This window comes from Argiope bruennichi, chromosome 1 (assembly GCF_947563725.1).
Source record: "Argiope bruennichi chromosome 1, qqArgBrue1.1, whole genome shotgun sequence".
NCBI classification, from domain to species: domain Eukaryota; kingdom Metazoa; phylum Arthropoda; class Arachnida; order Araneae; family Araneidae; genus Argiope; species Argiope bruennichi.
Window position 1 is genome coordinate 138,267,446 of NC_079151.1, and position 18,089 is coordinate 138,285,534.

At 32.7% G+C, this 18,089-nt stretch overlaps 2 protein-coding genes across 2 annotated transcripts; one reads left to right on the top strand and one right to left on the bottom strand.

Moving 5' to 3' along the window:
• The first annotated feature begins 619 nt into the window (after positions 1 to 619).
• LOC129975304 (carboxypeptidase inhibitor SmCI-like) lies at positions 620 to 15,429 on the top strand. Its single transcript, XM_056088362.1, has 6 exons — positions 620 to 671; positions 3,820 to 3,996; positions 6,305 to 6,493; positions 8,761 to 8,931; positions 10,512 to 10,700; positions 15,245 to 15,429. The coding sequence occupies exons 1-6, from the start codon at positions 620 to 622 to the stop codon at positions 15,427 to 15,429; spliced, it is 963 nt and encodes a 320-aa protein (XP_055944337.1).
• A 1,492-nt stretch (positions 15,430 to 16,921) lies between these two features.
• On the bottom strand, positions 16,922 to 17,431 carry LOC129975312 (uncharacterized). The gene has a single exon (XM_056088369.1). It carries the CDS (start codon positions 17,429 to 17,431, stop codon positions 16,922 to 16,924), a length of 510 nt encoding a protein of 169 aa, XP_055944344.1.
• Positions 17,432 to 18,089: the final 658 nt, after the last annotated feature.

Consider the following 18,089-nt stretch of genomic DNA (forward strand, 5'->3'; position numbering starts at 1 on the left):
TTTTTTTTAGAAATTACTTATTTCTTTTATTTTTGAGAAAACACAATGAATGATATTTTAAATGATTTTAGATGATTAAATAAATAGTTTATATTTTATTTTTTAATTTAATTATTTTAAAAAGAAGATGTCGTTAAATTTTGCATCAACCAAATATTTTTCCTTGCTTTTCATACTCCATTTCAGATTTCTTTAAAGTTTCTTTAATCATAACTTTCAAAAATAAAATTCCAAATGCTTAGAATCATCAGTTTGAAAATATTCGCTGATCTGTTTTATTTATCCAGAAAGTAGATTTTGTAATTACATGATGCATATGTCTGTAATTATAACGAAATTCATTTCGAAATTCACTTTTTTTCAAACTGTCATTAAAATAGTTTTTGAAAGGTGATTTCGGGCAGACTTTTAGCAAACATATGTTTCACCTTATATTTCACACTATGCAGATGTCAAAATATTTATATAGTCAAAATATACTAATGTTCGTCGTCTCGTTTTGTTCGTTAGCATTTTATTGAAACAAAAAGCTTAAAATAATAAAACAAATTCGCTCGTGAAACTGTAATAAAAGGGCGAATTCGCATACAAATTTTGTTATACTCACAGAAGCTTAAACATGAAAGTTCTCATTGTTCTTCTCCTGGTCGCAGCAGCAGTTGAAAGCATTAGTAAGTACGATTTATATTTTGAAATTAAATCCATTTTATATTCTTGGTTTTCTTGTAATCGTCATTTCGGAGTTTCATTGCTTATTACTTTTCTGGGCACAATGGGTTTGAAATTAAATTGTCTCGATTGTCTGAGTTTGATCTTAGATTAAACGCAAATTAAGACAATTTTGAATGGAATAAATATTGAGATCATGAACATATTCGGCGTCAAAATTTCCTTTGTTTCAGAACAAGCAATTTCTGGTGTGATAGGAGCATGGCTTCGAACATTATAACTAATAAAAACCAGTGGCAAGGGTTGTTCGAAATACACTCACACACTTGATAATAAATGTCTTTTTTGCCTTTACCCTCATAAAGTGATGAGCCTCTGGTAAAATTGCGAATGGATTTATGACATTGGAGAGTGTAATAATTATAAAATAAAGAAATTTTCGAAAAATTTAAGCTTCATATTTTTTAAATGTACTTATAAATTAAAAAAAATAAAATATTGTTATTATTTATATCTTTTTAAAAATTAAACTAAAAATTGAATTTTTCACTGAATCTGCGAAATTTTTGTTGAATATTTCTTTGAGATATTATAAATTATGAATATTATTCTGTAGTTCACGTAAGACTTCAATGCGGAACGATTCTGTTTTCAGTTCTCATATTTTTTTAAAGACATTTTGGAATTCACGAAAACACGTCCTTATATTAATTGTAGTTTCATTATTTCCAGTTTAATTTAAAACTGAATTTTACTTGCATTACAGAAAATTAGGTAGATACATATAATACAATGAAGAGAACGGCTTAAGGCCAACATAATAGTATAAGTGAATAATATTAACATCAAAATTTGAAGCATAAGAATACTTTGCTGTAAAACCTATTATGAGAATAAGTTACATAAAATATGAATTGAGCATTTTAGCAAGCATTAATACTGGTGAACCGTCTGGTCGCCAAAGTCGGCTAGCATTTATAATAAAGCTCAAAGTGTGTGCGTTGGTGTTCTACAAGCCAGATTGTTCGAGCTACACCTATCAAATTTGGAACATGTATACTTTGGAAGTCGGGAATGTGCACCTTGAATCTGTTTTCTTTTGAATTTTTAATTATAATTTTAATTAATTGGAAATTAAGACGAATTTGGTGTTTCTTCACAATAACTTCCGAAAATATTATTGCACATATATGATTTGGGCTATAAGTTAAGGTTAAAAAATTTATGATGATATATATGTTTTATCCTATAAATTAAGTTTCTATTTTTAAGAATTGAAAAAAAAATACGTTAACCATATTTTTCCAACAATTTATTTCGCGCAGAATAAAAATAAAATTTAACTTGCACGAGCACATTACACATGAATGAGAAAAAATTAGCTTTTATCAACGTGTTATCAACACATTGGTAAAAGTTTAAATTAAAAAATAAGTTAACTGTTATTGCAAATTGAATTTAGGAGAGTATTTTTCAGCACATGTCTGTATGAAAATAAATAAATATGAAATAAAAAAATAATAACCTTACATTAATTTATAATAATAAATGCAAGGAAAAGTGTTCTATGTTTTTTTATGATGTTTGCATTATTAATTAAATAAATCCATTTTATTTCAGGCAATCATGGTTTAATATATACTTTATATCTATTCAAATCAGTGCCAAACGCCTAATTTGCAAACCTTAATTAATAGACATGCATCCGTTAAAGTGGTCTAAATGAAGTAAATTATTATATTTTATGTAACTTGATTCAATCATTGCTCTGATAAATTACGAATTTAAAATTTTTTTCCTATATCTCTGGTTTACGATTCCTATTTAACCAAATATTCTTGAGACTCTAATATTTTAAAAATGAGTTACATTCCAATGAACTAAATGAATTACTAAAACTGACTGATTTATGAAAACTTGAATATTACTTTTTAATTTTAGATCAAACTGTCACCGTCTCGAAAAAGGTACACCAATTAGCACCCATTGTTTCTTAACTGATTGGCCAAAGATTATAAAAATGTTAATTGCTTTAAAATTGTTAGATTCCAACTTCATAAATCGGAGAAATTTGATCACAGAAGATAGAAATGTTAGTTTATTTATTTAAATGTTGGAGTTCCCAGAATATTTCGCAGATTGTGATTCCTTAGAACCAAAAGGTTATATAAAATTTAGACTTCATAATTTTTTATTTTTAGACCGAAACAAAATAAAATAGTATTAGTGACGTCATTTAAATCATTTTGATAGTAAAACTAAAAATTTAATTTCATAGGTAATCTGCAAAAATTTTTGTTGAATAATTCTTTGAGACATTACATAAATTATGAAAATTATTCTGTAGTGCCGCATCATACTGTTTTCAGTATTCATATTTAAATTTCTTTTTATATTAATTGCAGTTTAATCATTTGCACTTTGAAGATGAAATTTTATGGCAGCTCACAGAAAATAAGAGAAATATATTCTGCAATGAGCCATAATAGTATGAGTGACTTATAGAAGTATGAAAATTTAAAATTTTAAAATATTTTTATTAGAAGAAGGAGAAGCTATTAGAAGATGAGACATAAAATACTTAATTGAAAATTTTAACTAGCATTAAGATTGACGAACCGGCTGGTCGCCAAAGGTGGCTAGTTGATAATAAATGAACATGTAACCTCCGTCGACTTCTTTTTTGGAAGGATGTGCCAAAATAAAAATTTGGTAAAAGCTCCCAGCGTCAATAACTGGACCACTTTCGTCAATTATGTTCATCAATATATTCATAAATATTTGGAAAACCCGAAAAACATAATCTTTCAAGACCAACCATTGCACCGACTTTGCCAGCTTTTATCTCATAAGTACTATATTATTCATGTTACTTAGATAACTTATTAATGGCTACTTTTCTCTCTTTCTCTTTCGCATCCTAAAAAGTCTACTTCAATGCACATTCCATTTTATAGAAGAAAAAAAATGGTACTGGCCTTTTTTCTGCAATCATTTTAATTATATGATTAATTTTAAATCATACCGAAATTCACTTTCTGTCTATTGTCGAGAATTATTTGAAAAAATCCTGTGGAATAATCGCTAACTCCCAAAACTCGATCTGAAATTTTGCCAGAAATTTTAATACTTGAAAATCATTCATTACAGCTGCTCAAAGTCCAAGTGACTGCAACTTGCCGAAGGAAACTGGTCCATGCTTTGGATACTTCCCTCGATACTACTATGACCCAAAAACTAATACTTGCAAGAAGTTTATTTATGGAGGATGTGGAGGAAATAGGAACAATTTCTGGACCCAAGAAGAATGCCAGGACAAATGTAGAGGTAAATACTGTGTAGCTGATAATAATCCACTATAAATTATATATGTAATTATATTAATCCAAATTCATTTTTTCCTTTTTAACTTATGTTATCCCACATTACTTTATTTTAAAAGTTTCTCTTATTTTCTAATCCAAATGCAAAGCCTTTTTCTTTAATTATTTCTAACACACTCTCGAAAATTGCTGACATTTTAAGTTCTGACGCTCCGAGCAAAGGTATAAAAATACCTAACAGCTACGGCATATCTTTAGAGATACTTAAGATTTCCTTTTCTAACTCGACACGTCACTAAGAAATCTCTATCAGAATCTCTTAGCAAAAGCTCTGAGGGAAAACCTTCAAAGATCTTCCAATAAATTGAAGTTACATTATAATTTTGTCTTTTTTCGGTCACACATCAAATATTTATAACAAGATCAGGATGAAATTTTGTTAGGATAATAAAAACAATCTTAAGATGGAAATAATTCCATTAATGGCGGTGAGATGGAAATGTTGCTTGGAGGAATTTGGAGAGCTTGAGTGAATGAGAATTAAAAGCAGAGTTCTTCGAAAAAGGTTTCATTCGACCAGTGAGCAAAATGAAAGAAAAAGAAAAGAACTTGTCTTGAAAAAGGAACTGGCTAAATTTAATAGAAAATGTTCAGCTTCTATATTCAATATATTCTGAATTTTCAAATCCAAAATTGTCAAATACAATACTTTCGAGTGCGTTTATAAAATGACTAGCGATAGTGTAGTAATCTTTAAAGAAATACGAGAGATTCCTATAGAGGTAGATGATTATACCACAACATTTAGAGAAAGTTTACTTAAGATTCTAGAATTTCATTTTCTTGTAGACTGGCCAAGTTCATCTTAAAATTTACTATCGGTATGTTTACTTTCCTTCCACATCAGAAGAAGAAATTAAGCATAGAGTTTTAGAAAGTAATTCCAATAAAGCCCCTGGATCAGACGGAATCACGAAAAGGATTGTTAGAATACTTTTTCTCTCATCCTGACTGTTTTTCTGGCATGCTAAATGAATGTCTTAATAAGAGGATTTTTCCAGATGTTTGAAAAAGAGCTCGAGTGGCCTTGACTTCAAAGACAGGTAAGGACTTAAGTAAACCTTCTTCTTATAGATCAATATTTCTACTTAATGCATGAGAGAAGCTTCGACAAAATTATCGCTCAAAGGCGTACGTACGAAATTGAGAAGAAGTTACAAGCTAAGCAATTCAATTTTAGACAAGTGGAATTAGACTACTCATGTGGAAATAGACTACATTTGTAAATTCATTGAATGATCAAAAGAAGGCAAAATATTTCACTTGATACACAATCAGGAAAACTTTCAGGATTTAGGCAGATTGTCCCCTTTCAAAAGTAATCTACAGTCTCCTTATAAGCTATAAACCATGAAAATCCTACAATGCAAAATAAATGCACTTTCAACTAGAGCTACTAGAGTTGAACAAATTTAAGATGTTGCAAATACCCCTGATGTACAAGTTATTGCAATGCAAGAATCCGTCTTAAAGACATTATCAAGGGTCATCCTCGAGCAGGGATTCAAACCAGACACATTTTCTGTGAGGGGTCTGATTTTCGCCCAAGTATTGATTCCTCGTGAACCGATAATCCCATAATTTGAGGTTTCATTGAAGACAAAAATAAATATAAACAAAACAATGACATAAAATCTGACAAGATTAAGCAAAATATAAATTTAATAGAAAAATTATTTCAAAATTAAAATCCAAGCAAAACCACAACAAAATCAAATCAAACCACTATAAAAAAATTTTGAAACACTGAAAGTGCATGGATTAATCTGTTAAAACCACAAATTCCTCCAAGTTGAGACAATACTTCCAATCGAAATCAAAGGTGATTGTTTTGCGATGCAGGTCTAAATGACACTCTGTGAATGAGATGTTTGAATGATGTCCATCCCATAGTAAGGGCTGCGACGCATCAGTAGCTACGATGCACTCCTGGCCGTAGATGAAGCTAACTGAAAAAAAAAAGACTTTGAAACTCAGCTTAAAATTTCGAACATCGGCAGAGGGCTTATCTACGATAATGGCTATAAGCAACAACAGCAAGAATGTACAGTGGGATTAGCATTCCTCTACTTGTAGGCTATTATAGTAATTTAGACTGGTGATATACTTGCCTGCCATTTATAAGTGTTCATCAGAAATTACCGTTTCTTTTAAAACTTATTTCATGGTGTTATTTTATTGATAGGATAAGCAATTGAAAATTATATTTGTGTCCTGTTACTCACATTAATGTTTTTTCTACTGTTTGGCAGTAATATGCGAAGAAAATGCTCAGTATGAAAGTTGTGGAACGTTATGTCCTCTGACATGTGAAAATTATGAAAATCCTCCCCAAGCCTGTGCTGCTGTGTGTGTACAGGGTTGCCAGTGCAAAAAGGGCTTTGTTAGAACAGAGAATGGAGGTTGTGTGAAACCGGAAGAGTGTCCCGGAACAGGAAACCGTAAGTAGATTATTTGTTTAAGTCTAGACAAGTGAAAATATGTCTAATAGATAGCCAACCCCTACCAGAACTGAAGATGTTTGCCCACACCACTTCTCTCACAGTGCCTTCGAAAGTAATAAGATGAATTTTTCTGAGGTGATGAATGCAGCTTTATATTTGTTAGGTAATTTTGACCTATGTGAGTATTTTTCCATTTTTGCTGAAATTCTTCTCATAAATTACCGTCTCTTGCAAGTTTGGCGATTTGGTAGATGTTTCTGTTGCGTTCACAACTTCACTAATACAGCATTCATAATTTTAAGATTAGCTTTCCTGTTGTGATAAGTATAATTGTTCCTTTGTTATTTTTCGAGATTTAATAAAATTGTCCCCCAAGAGTTGAGTAATCAGTTATAATAAGTATGAGTTTGCATTAACATAATAATCGGACAGTGTGAGTATTTTTATGTTCTAACTACTTTGTAAATTTTGAAAACTGCACAGAAGGTAGAAATGAATATTTGGCAAATTACATTGAGCTGGTACCTTCTGTGCATGCATGAAACCAAAAATAAATTATACACACAGGCAAATATAGCTATAAGGTTATTTGTGGTTAAAAGTAACATTTGTTGGTTGAGAGAAAGTAAAATGATTATCTAGCTGGTAACAGTAATTTAAATTTAGTCCTCTTGAGTTTAACCACCAACGTTCTCTGCGAAATGAGCAGTAAAGTGAGGGTATTGTAAAAATTGATTCTATTATAAAAAAGGAAAATTAATAGGTAAAAATTAATTATTGTTCTCGCTTGGAGTTACCTGAGGGTGAGTAACTGAAAAATCACACTTTTCAGTAACTTTGAGTTATACTTGGGACCACTGTGACCTGGTGGTAAGTTCTCGGCTTCAGAGCCGGAGGGTAAAACCGGTTAATATAACTTTTGAGAAATGAATATTGTTTATTCATTACTTGTCATCATTTCGATTAAAATACTTAGACATATAATTTCTCTTCCCTGATTCCAAAAAACTGTCTGTTTGTGCCAAAATAAAATCTGCCAATTTGATTGTCTTTCTTTTGTTGGGTTTATAGTGTGCACGTACGTTTCTGATTGAAACGAGTCCCGTGACGTCGCAGTACAATTAAAATCGCCGCAATCTCTTTCATATCTGTTCTAATAGTCGTAAAACTGTAAATTCTATTTTTTTATCTGTCATGTAAATTACATTGGAAGTAAACATATTTTTTCTTCCGTTACTTTAGAAAAAATGGAGAAATGGAGAAATACCTGATTTATTATTTATATATAGGAAATATGCAGGTATAAAAACTATGGAAACACCAATGAATAAAGGAATCTTTGATAATGAGGTGAAAGGCAATGTTTGCCATGTAATACAGCTTAGAGTCGACTAGAAATCAAATAATAAAAGTGCTGATTGGTATTTAAAGCATCATTCATCAATTCAAATCAAAATCCGTGAAGTGGCTTGGAAATTGTCGCTTTGCAGTAAATGGTCTCATTTAGAAGGCGTCTCTCAATTATAATTGACACTGAGGAAGTTGGATGCTGATGTGGCTATGCAGTAGTCACTTTGGCTATGTTGTTTTCCTTTTAGACATAACAACCCGCTTCAATTTCTGTCGGATTCTTTCATTTAGCTTCTCCTTCAGGCCATTATTTTGCTTTGCCCATCTTGTATCGCTGCTTTGCGTCTAAGCTGACATGATTTTAGTGACCATATCTTTAGAAAGGTCTTAAAAATGGGATCTTTGGGTCTCATTTGCTAATCAGGCTCGTACAATTTGGCTTCTTTGAAAGTTTGTGTAAATAATATATAGCTTATAATGAAAATTCATTTATTTTATATGTAATGATGTTTTTACATTTAATTTTAATTGGAATTCGCATCTTAATTTTTATTTTAAATTAACACATATTACTTTATTTTAGAATTTTCTCTTATTTCTTATCCAAATGCAAAGATTTTTTCTTTAATTATTTCTAACACGCTATCATAATTTCGTGATAATTGAAGTTCTGACTCTTTGAGCAATGAGATAAAACTCTCCAACAGTTAAGGCCTCAATGTGCATAATCTTTTGTAAAAAACAGAGTTGCAGCTATCTTTAATCGTCGCATTTTTAAAATTAGTTTTTATTTTATCCCAAAAATCTTTCTTCTTCCTAACTGAGAGTCATTGCAATGTGATTACTGAAAACTCCAACGCCTTTATTTCTGAGTTTTTTCAGAATTTCTAATACATGAAAATCATTCATTACAGCTACTCTGAGAGATTGCGACAAGCTTCCAGAAACTGGTCCATGTAAAGCATACGTCCCTCGATACTACTACGACCGATTCACTGACACGTGTAGTCTTTTTATTTATGGAGGATGCGGTGGAAACAAAAACAACTTCAAGACTGAAGAAGAATGTTACCAGAAATGTAGAGGTAAATAATGTTTAACTGATAATAAAAATCCTCAATATATATATATAAATATTCTAGCATGGTTAGTTCAATCACTGGAAAGACCATTTTACGATCAACTCTGTTAGATGCTGATCGGATGCCGAATCAGTGATCTCAGGACATGGCAAAAAAGTCGGCCGCCATTTGACGACCAATTTGGCGATATTGGTGAAACAATAGATAATACTGGAATTTTCCAGAATTTTAGCGATAGAGCAAATAAGAGCCGATATATCCCTGATTGTTCCAGAATCTCCTCTGCCGAACCGAAATGGAAGAAGGGAAAACTGAATAATTTGTAAATACTTTGTATTTTCAATATTAAGTTCTGCTGTTCATCCGTATGATTTGCATGTAGTGCCCATTTTAATCAATCATGTTTTATTCTATTTGCATTTATTTATGTGCCTACTATCCTTGAAAAAAGGGACAAAACCGTGAGAGAGATACAAAGGAGACTTCAAAATTGTCGCATCGCATACTATTTTTGAAGACATTGTCAAAAATTATTTTTTACTTAAATAATTTTCTCACTATTTATTAGTTTCTTGCTTAGATATTTAATTGATGATTACGGGTTTAAATCTCGTTATTAAATGAGTTGAAGGGAACGAATTACAATTTATAATCCTGTTAATGGCTACCTTCTTGATTTCAAGCTAGTTCACAGTAACTTTATATCAAAGTGCCATTTTTTTCCTTTGAATTCACAAAGGTTTTGTTCATGTTTTCATGGATCTTTTCGTTTGAATGTCCCGGAGTTCTAGAAATTTCTTTTTGAGATAATGATTGAAGGACTGCGAATATAACAAGAGAGATAAATGAGCTCTATCTCTCTCACAAAAAGATAGAAAGAAAGAGAATGCGAGAGAGAGAGAAAGAAACAGAGAGATAAACCGAGTTCTATTTCTCTCTCAAAAAGAAAGAGAGACAGAGATAAATGAGCTCTATCACTCTCTCAGAAAGATAGACAGAAAGAAAGAGAGAGAGAGAGAAAATAAAAAAATAGAAAGAGAAAGATGAGCTTGAAGAACATAAATGGTTCCACATTCCTTTTATCAGAACACTAAATTCAAAGGCTTATTTGGTACATTTGGAACAAATTTTCTAACGTGTATCCTGATCATCATAATATCTTCCAGTTATGAATGTTTAAACGATAATTTTAATAAATAACGTGATAATAAATTCGCTGCATAGCCTCATCTACAGAATAACGGTTAAATTCATACTAAATTCTAAATCCTTCACTCCAAAAGAAAAACGAGGAGAAATATTAACCAGTCTCATATTTATACCTTGCAGATAAAAGAAAAACATGCTGTATTATAAATGTACTAGAAAATAAAGTGTTATGAGTATTTCTGTACTAATGTAGGTTAATGTAGTAGTTAAACAGGTGACAGACATGCATGCAATTTCTAATTGTTTATCACAAATTGCACTTTCTTTTAAAACTTATTTTATGTTGTTATTTTGCTCATAAAATTAACAATTGAAAATTGTACTTGAATTCTGTTACTCTTAATTTTTTTTTTTCTGTTTTCATTGTTTTGCAGTACAATGCGAAGAAAATGCTCATTACGAAGATTGCGGAACGGCGTGTCCACTGACATGTGAGAATTATAACAATCCTCCCGAATTTTGCCCTGCGATATGTCTCTCAGGTTGTCAGTGCGACGAGGGGTTTGTCCAAACAGAAAGTGGAAGGTGCGTGAAACCCGAAGATTGCCCCGTAAAATGCAACGGTAAGTAATTTATCTGCCCAATCCTAAAGAACCAAACATTCATCTAACAGATTACTGAAGCTCTGCCAGAATTTTGAATTCAAAATGTTCCTGTTTTTCTCAAACCAGTTCATTCGCAGAACCAAGTTTTGAGAATTGGGAGATGTTTCTGTTGCGTTCACCACCTCACTAATAGAACATTCATTACTTTAAGTTGAACTTTTCTGTTGCGATAAGTACAATTGTATACTTTTATTTTCTGAGATTTGTTCTGAATTTTTATTAACAATTTGTCCTTTCAATGTGAGCATTTTTGTTCTTTTACTACTTAGTAATTATTGAAAAGTCCATAAATGGTACACGTGACAAACACAGAATTTTTACATCTTGTCAACGTATGAAATTTAAAATAACAAAATACGTAGACAAATTTTGCGAGGCCACTGAAGAGTGGAAATATCAATTGCCACCAATGCAAATGCTGATTTTAAACAATTTTTATTGAAATATTTATTTTAATATGCATTGGAATAAGTGATAAAGATACAAGATTTTAAGAATAGATTGAACTTTTTAGTTGGTTAGCAATGAATCGAATGTCTGGCTACTCAGCAACTTTTATATACATTTCGTTTTGTTGGGTTAAAATTTTAATATGATGTAAAAATCAATTTTCTGCTATAATACATTCTTGATTTATTGTACGAAAATTTCAAAATGTCGATTTATTTTATATTATGAAATTTTGACTAAAATTTCAACAGGAACAGATATCCCAAGTGCACATTCCCATTCTGCTAACTATGTATATTAGTTGTGTATATCAAGCGACCTATTTTGTAGAGTGCAAATGCACTCTCTCTCTGTCTCTCTCTCTCTCACACACACACACACATTTTTTTCTTAGCAAGGGGGCTCATGGACAGACACATACACACCTTCATCTTTATTATGAGCAAAGGTAAATTATGTTGATACTCCATTTGTAACGGAATGCGGTATCAGCTGATCGGCAACAGCCCACATCGGCAGTGATGTCCGCAATCCTCTGAATGATACTTTTGGGGCTCGATCTCTTGTGGATGTGGTGGACCAGTACCCTCGCCACTACGATCTCTTGTGTTTTTTGGGCTTCAATTACTTTTTTGAGAACATCTGAAGGCCTTGTTTATGAGAATTTCTTTTGATTCCGCTGAGTATATAGTTGCTTCTTCTGTTCAGTAACAGTTCTTGCTAGCATTGCCTTCCTTGTCTTCCATTGCCAATCCTATATTATAAATGAAATGAGCAGCGACATGCATTTCCTATGTAAATATTATCGGTATCCTTGTTCTTTCTGTCCCCTCCAAGCTTGTACTGTAAATTCAGAATCACCCTGCATAGATTCCATAGCTTACCTTTCAGAGATATAAGTTACACGAATTGTAGATTTAATGCAATCAATAAATGAACGTAAAATACTGTAATGACAGAACATTCCATCAATTAAGAGACAATCACTCTGAATGAAATCGTTAAATAACAATGCTATTTAAGTACGCTGATTTTTATATTCTCATTTTAAATTACTCCAAAAATGATTTATTGATAACTCAAGTTGACATTATAGCCAAAGATAATATTATACCAAAAATATTATTGAATCCGAATAACAATATTATTGCATCAATATATCCTACTCCAAGAATTACATGTAACAAAATTGTAAAATTTTAATGCAACAGCTGCGCCACTATTAAAAAATCTCATTTTTTGTATAGCAATCACATATTGCATACAATAATTCAGGAATGAAGCAGATAATCTACGAAAGTATGCTGCATCAGTAAAGTGTTTGTTTTGGTATTTTTGGCATACAATATTTGGATTGCACAATGACAATTTATAATTCTTTTGTATTCAAATGTAATTAAACGTATTTGAATTGACTTTAGTTTCCAATAAAGGCTATAGTTTTTTTTATGGAGTGAAATAATATTGTAATTCAAATAATTGATTTCATAAAATTCTGCGATTATTTTAAAAAAGATTGCTTAGAAGCACAAATGAAGTCACAAATTTCAGATACAACTGCTCTAAACTCTAAAATTATTCTAAGATTTCAATGATTAAAGAGATAATTTCATATCCAAAAATTCACAACGTAAATATTGATAGCAATTATTATCCTGTGAGTGTTATCGTTAGCATATTGAGAAGAATAATGCAAAAGAATGACGAGAATTATTATACGATGAAAATTATCATATGATAAATCATATGATATCATATGATGATCAATTTATCATTTATCATTAATTTATTATGGTATTTTTGATGTCAATCTTACAAAGTTTAATTTTTAATCTTTACAGGTTGAAATTCATTTTCTTTGCTGAAATCAAAGAGGAACATTTCCCTCATGTCGCTATATTTACTGCAGTGTAACCTATCTTGTGATTTATATTCTGTTGATTAAAAATATAAGAATTAATAAAAGAACTTTTTTATTTATATATTATTACAAATTCTTTTTCTTATTCTTTACAGTCATGAATAAGTCTATATACCATAGGAATCAATTAATCAACAAAAGGGTTTTCATTATAAATAATTTTCATTACACCTCCAAAATCAGCACCAAAGTTTAGTTTTAGTTATATTAACATACCATTTTAAAGCAACACTAGAGCTATTTTGGCCCGGAACTCGTCATTTTGAACCGTGGTCAGAATGCGAGGACGATACCTGAGTTGGCACCTACATCTGCAAACGTCCACTCCATACCAGCTCGAGGACAAATCAGTACCAAAAAATAAGATTCGTAAACTGTTATTTTAAATTTCATAGACAACAAGGAATCCCAGTTTCGATTGCTTTCGCTTAATATATTTAAAACTAAATTTATTAATGTCTCCTGGCCTAGAAATCTCCACTATACAAATTCTATATTACCCGTTAAATCGATTTCTATTTTTCGAATGTTTACATCCGAAAAATTAAACTAATTTATTATTAGCTGTTAAAACCCGCTCTCTAGCCTACTCAATTAGTTCTATACACTTGCCAGAAAATGTCTGCGTACAAACCCACTGTAAATATTCTAGAGTGAATACGAGCGTATTTTAATGACAATATTAATTTAATTTTTATTTCAAGTATTTCTTGAATAATTCATTAAATATCAATAATGATTACAGAAATATAACGCACATTGCTTTAAATTATTATTAATAATAATAATTTAAAATTATACAAAAAGTTATCAGAAAAGTTTGCGTACAGATGAAAAAAGTCTTCAAAAAACAGCTTCGATGAACTGTCGATTAAACTTTAATATCTGGTTAGATACATTTTATTTCTAAGAACTTCTGTCCATCGTTTAGGCATAGTTTAGGCTGTCCTGGTGGTTTCCACAGATGAAATATTATTCCATTTCATCATAGTCACTCTTTTCAATATCTTTTGATGTTATGTTGCAGAATCTTGCGTTCCATAAATGTTTATTGGGCTTGAGAGTGATGATTGTCTAGGAGTATGCAACTGATTTTTGTTGTTTTGCAACAGCCAGGGATTTATATTGTAGCAGTGCGTTTGGATCATTGCCTTGTTGAAACCAAAAGTCATCGCCAAGGTTCAAATCTTGTGCGCTTTGTTTCAAATTTTCTTTTAATGTATTATGTTATCCCATATGATCTAATGTGGAGCCTGTAAAAATTAATTGACTCACTCTACTTGCTGCCATGCACAGGGCCAGCCATCTGGGGGGGGGGGGTGCCTTGGATGCTATGCACTGGTGCCCCGCTATTGAGGGGCCCCACTGTGATAAAGAATTAAAATAGTGTTCTGAATAATAATGGCGTTTTAACATACAGAAAGTAAACTTTTGTTTCCACGTGGCTGGTGCGCTTCGACTTACTCAGTTATTGGACAACGATCGCAGTGATACCTATAAAAGGGGGACAGATTAAGACAGAGCGGTGCGACTTCTGGGCGCATGTGGCTCCCAGAATTCGAGTATGAGGCTGGGTTCCAATGAACTTGTAAATCATAAACTATATACTTTTTTCTACATCTGATGCAATATATTTTTTCTGTGCATATTTGTTTATATTAAATTGTTGAAATAAAAAGTAAAACGAAAATAAATTAAACGATCAAATCCTAGCAACGCACACTACACTACTTCTTCACCGGCCACGACCGAAATAAGAAGAATTAAGGAAGAAATTTAAATGGAGCAGTCGACGGATTTGGAAATATACGAAGTTTACAGTCTATATTATAGTCTAGTGCAAATGTGCATATATTATTAATATAAGGAAAGTGGATTTAAAGTCACTTATCTCACTTACTCAAGTATTAGTGTATAGTATAGCATATATTAATTTCATAATTCATTCTATAAACTGCTTAATACTGTTAGATATAACCATGTCCATGTCAATGAAATATCGCTTTGGGTGTCAAAAAAGAAACTATCAGGAAAGAAAACAGAAGAATAGCTAAATTTCACAAGAAGTCACAAGTACGTCACTTTTCTCGGCTTCGAAATAGTTCTGGAAAAGAAATTGCTCCAACTTCAGGAATTACAATTCAAACTTCAACTGGGGAAGAAATTTCTACTCCAATTGCACAGTCTTGCAATAAAAATGTTGAAACAGTGAAAATTGTTGATGAACCGTATGCTTATACAAATATGACCGAATTAGAAAATAGTGACAGAAATGACAATAACGGAAACGAGAGTGTAAATGATCCTGGTTTATAGCTAAGTATTATAGCAGATAAATTTAGAATGTTTTGTGTTAAAGTAGACCTGTTGAACACAACTGATATTTTTGCTAAAAATGCTGAAGGTAAATCATTTTCCACTACGTACTACTTTAAACAAATGCCAGCCAAATGGTAGAACCCAACTTCGCAGATGGTTAATTTATTCAAAAGCGCAAGACTCCATGTTTTGATTTTGTTGTACACTGTTTCCCAAAAGAAGAAGGGATGACCAAAATGCACAATTTATAGGTGGCTATAATAACTAGAGAAAGTTTTAAAAATGTAATCAACCCCTCAGGAGCTGACCTACTATAGTTGAGTATGGGTGTCCCAATTCCGAGTTACCCAGGGATCCTTACTCCGTTCATATTTACTGTCCCCCACGCCTTTTACTGTCTGCTTGATTCTTCCTTTCCTCGAGGGTAGGCGAGGGAGCTGTCCATGAGAAGCAGAAAGCAAACAGAGCGGCGGCACCCCCACGTGTTGGCCGTGCGTGGCGACCCATTAGATGGGTGGTGCACTTTCTTTCGCCGCAGAATATCCCCGAACTTGGAATCTCTAGGATTCCCTGTCGGTTGAAAGGATATACGAGGGAGTATTTATTAAGATAAAAGAAATTCCCATAAAAAGACAAAAAAATCAATATACACAAAAAAAGACATAAAATATCAATATACACATAAAAAGACATAAAATATCCTCAATACACATAAAAAGTAACTATATACAATATTATAATGATGAGGGAGGTGTTCGGTGGGGAGTATGAGTGTAGGTAATATATTCTGGAGAAGAGCTTGGTTGAGAAATGAAACGAAAATTTATACTGGGCTTGGGTCTGGAGAAATCAATTCCTCGTTCTCTTGTAGGAACCGCACAAGATTTCTAATTTTAACCTTGGACATCTTGTTTCTCATAACGTTGGTCCACCAGATATTTTCTAGGTCGTGGATGGGTTTTTTGAGATGAAAAGATGTGGTGAGAGGGCAACTAGTGGAATAATGAAGGGGATCGCCTACTTCGCCGCAGCCACATTGATCAGATACTTTGATATGGAATCTCTTGAAATATGAAGGGAAAGGGCCATGGCCAGTTGCAAAGATAATGTCAAGCCTATTCCAAGATGATGGGTTAAAGGACACTTTCGAGATGATTTGATGGATGTTTCTGCCAGTTGAGCCATTGTCCCATTCTTCTTGTCATCGCTGTAGGCTCAATTCATTTACAATACTTTTCAGATGGCTTCTAGGAGCTGTGTATTGAACGGGCGTACCTGCAGAAATGGCCTGTTTGGCTATGGAATCTGCAACCTCGTTTCCGTTGTGGCCTACATGTGCTTTAACCCATCCTAACTTAATAGAAGGTTGGGGGAGCAGAATGGCTTGAATTTCCTGAACAATTGGGCTTGAGGTGGAGAATGAACTGATCGCTTTTAAGCTGGACTCGCTATCACTCCATATTTTAGCGTTATGATCGTATTTGCTAGCCTATTTACATGCTTCCTTAATGGCCAGCAGCTCTGCCTGAAAGACAGAATTATTTTCGTTCAGTTTGCCGAGCCACTGATGAGTAATTTGTTCGTTTTGGAATACGCAGTAGGCAAAGCCGGTTTCCCCCTCGATTTTGGACCCATCTGTAAAAATATCCGTCTTGTTTGTAGGTTGGAATTCTTGTTTGAGGGAAATTATGTCCTCAAGAAGAAAGTTTGAGGGGAAGATTTTTGTGTGAGAGCATTTCATCTCGAAGTTCTCAGGATGGAATGTTATATTCTGAAAATGGCTAGGTAATTGAAGACGACTTACTCTTACATAGGTTGCTTCTGCTTGCGCTTTGATATGAAGTGGAAGAATTCCTTCTATAACTTGCAGTGCTGCCGTGGATGTTGTTCGGAATGCTCCAGAAATACTCAGGAGAAATTTTCTCTGTATTGAGATTAGGATTCTTTGTTGTCGGGATGAGAGAGGATAGGCCCAAGCTGATGCTCCATGTAGGATCATTCTCTCGGCAACGGTGAAGTAGAGATGACGCCTGAATTCTTTTTTCAGACCCCATGTGGAACCAGCAATTCTGCTGAGATTTTGGTATAAGAGAATCGCCTTCGTTTTGGTGTTAAGGAGGTGAGGAATCCAGTTTAGCTTATATTCGATAGTAACACCGAGATATTTTAAAGATTGTTGCCTTTTTATTGTTACGTTATTCCATTTAATTGTTGGGCCATTGACTAATTTGCTTATCAAGATATTACATGATTTTTCTACGGAGATTTGAAGGTGATGCTTGTCGGTCCAGCGCTTGAAGATTGAGAGAGCATCCTGGGCGGCTGATTTCAATTTTGCTCTTGTTGATTCGGCTACTACAAAAACAAAGTCGTCTGCAAATGCCTGGAGGTGAATGTTAGGTGGCCATTTTTCAGAAAGAATTTCGTTTGCGACAAGATTCCAAAAAACTGGTCCAGAACAGGATCCTTGCTCGCAGCCTTTCTGCTGTGACCAGGCGGCAGTACCTTGAGATGTTTGAAGAAGGACTTCTCTATTTTCTAGGACATCTTTAAGTGTTTCTGTAGTTTTTGTATTGAATTTAAGTTTATCGAGGCTATTGCGGATGGAAGAGAATTGCAGAATATCGAAAGCTCTTTGGATGTCTAAAGAAATTACC

Excerpts from the sequence above, each read along its gene's own strand:
- LOC129975304 (XM_056088362.1), top strand. The coding sequence starts at position 620 with ATGAAAGTTCTCATTGTTCTTCTCCTGGTCGCAGCAGCAGTTGAAAGC. Across the intron at positions 6,494-8,760 it reads GTGTCCCGGAACAGGAAACC|CTACTCTGAGAGATTGCGAC; the intron begins GTAAGTAGATTA and ends CATTCATTACAG. Across the intron at positions 10,701-15,244 it reads TTGCCCCGTAAAATGCAACG|GAATTACAATTCAAACTTCA; the intron begins GTAAGTAATTTA and ends CTCCAACTTCAG.
- LOC129975312 (XM_056088369.1), bottom strand. The coding sequence starts at position 17,431 with ATGATCCTACATGGAGCATCAGCTTGGGCCTATCCTCTCTCATCCCGA.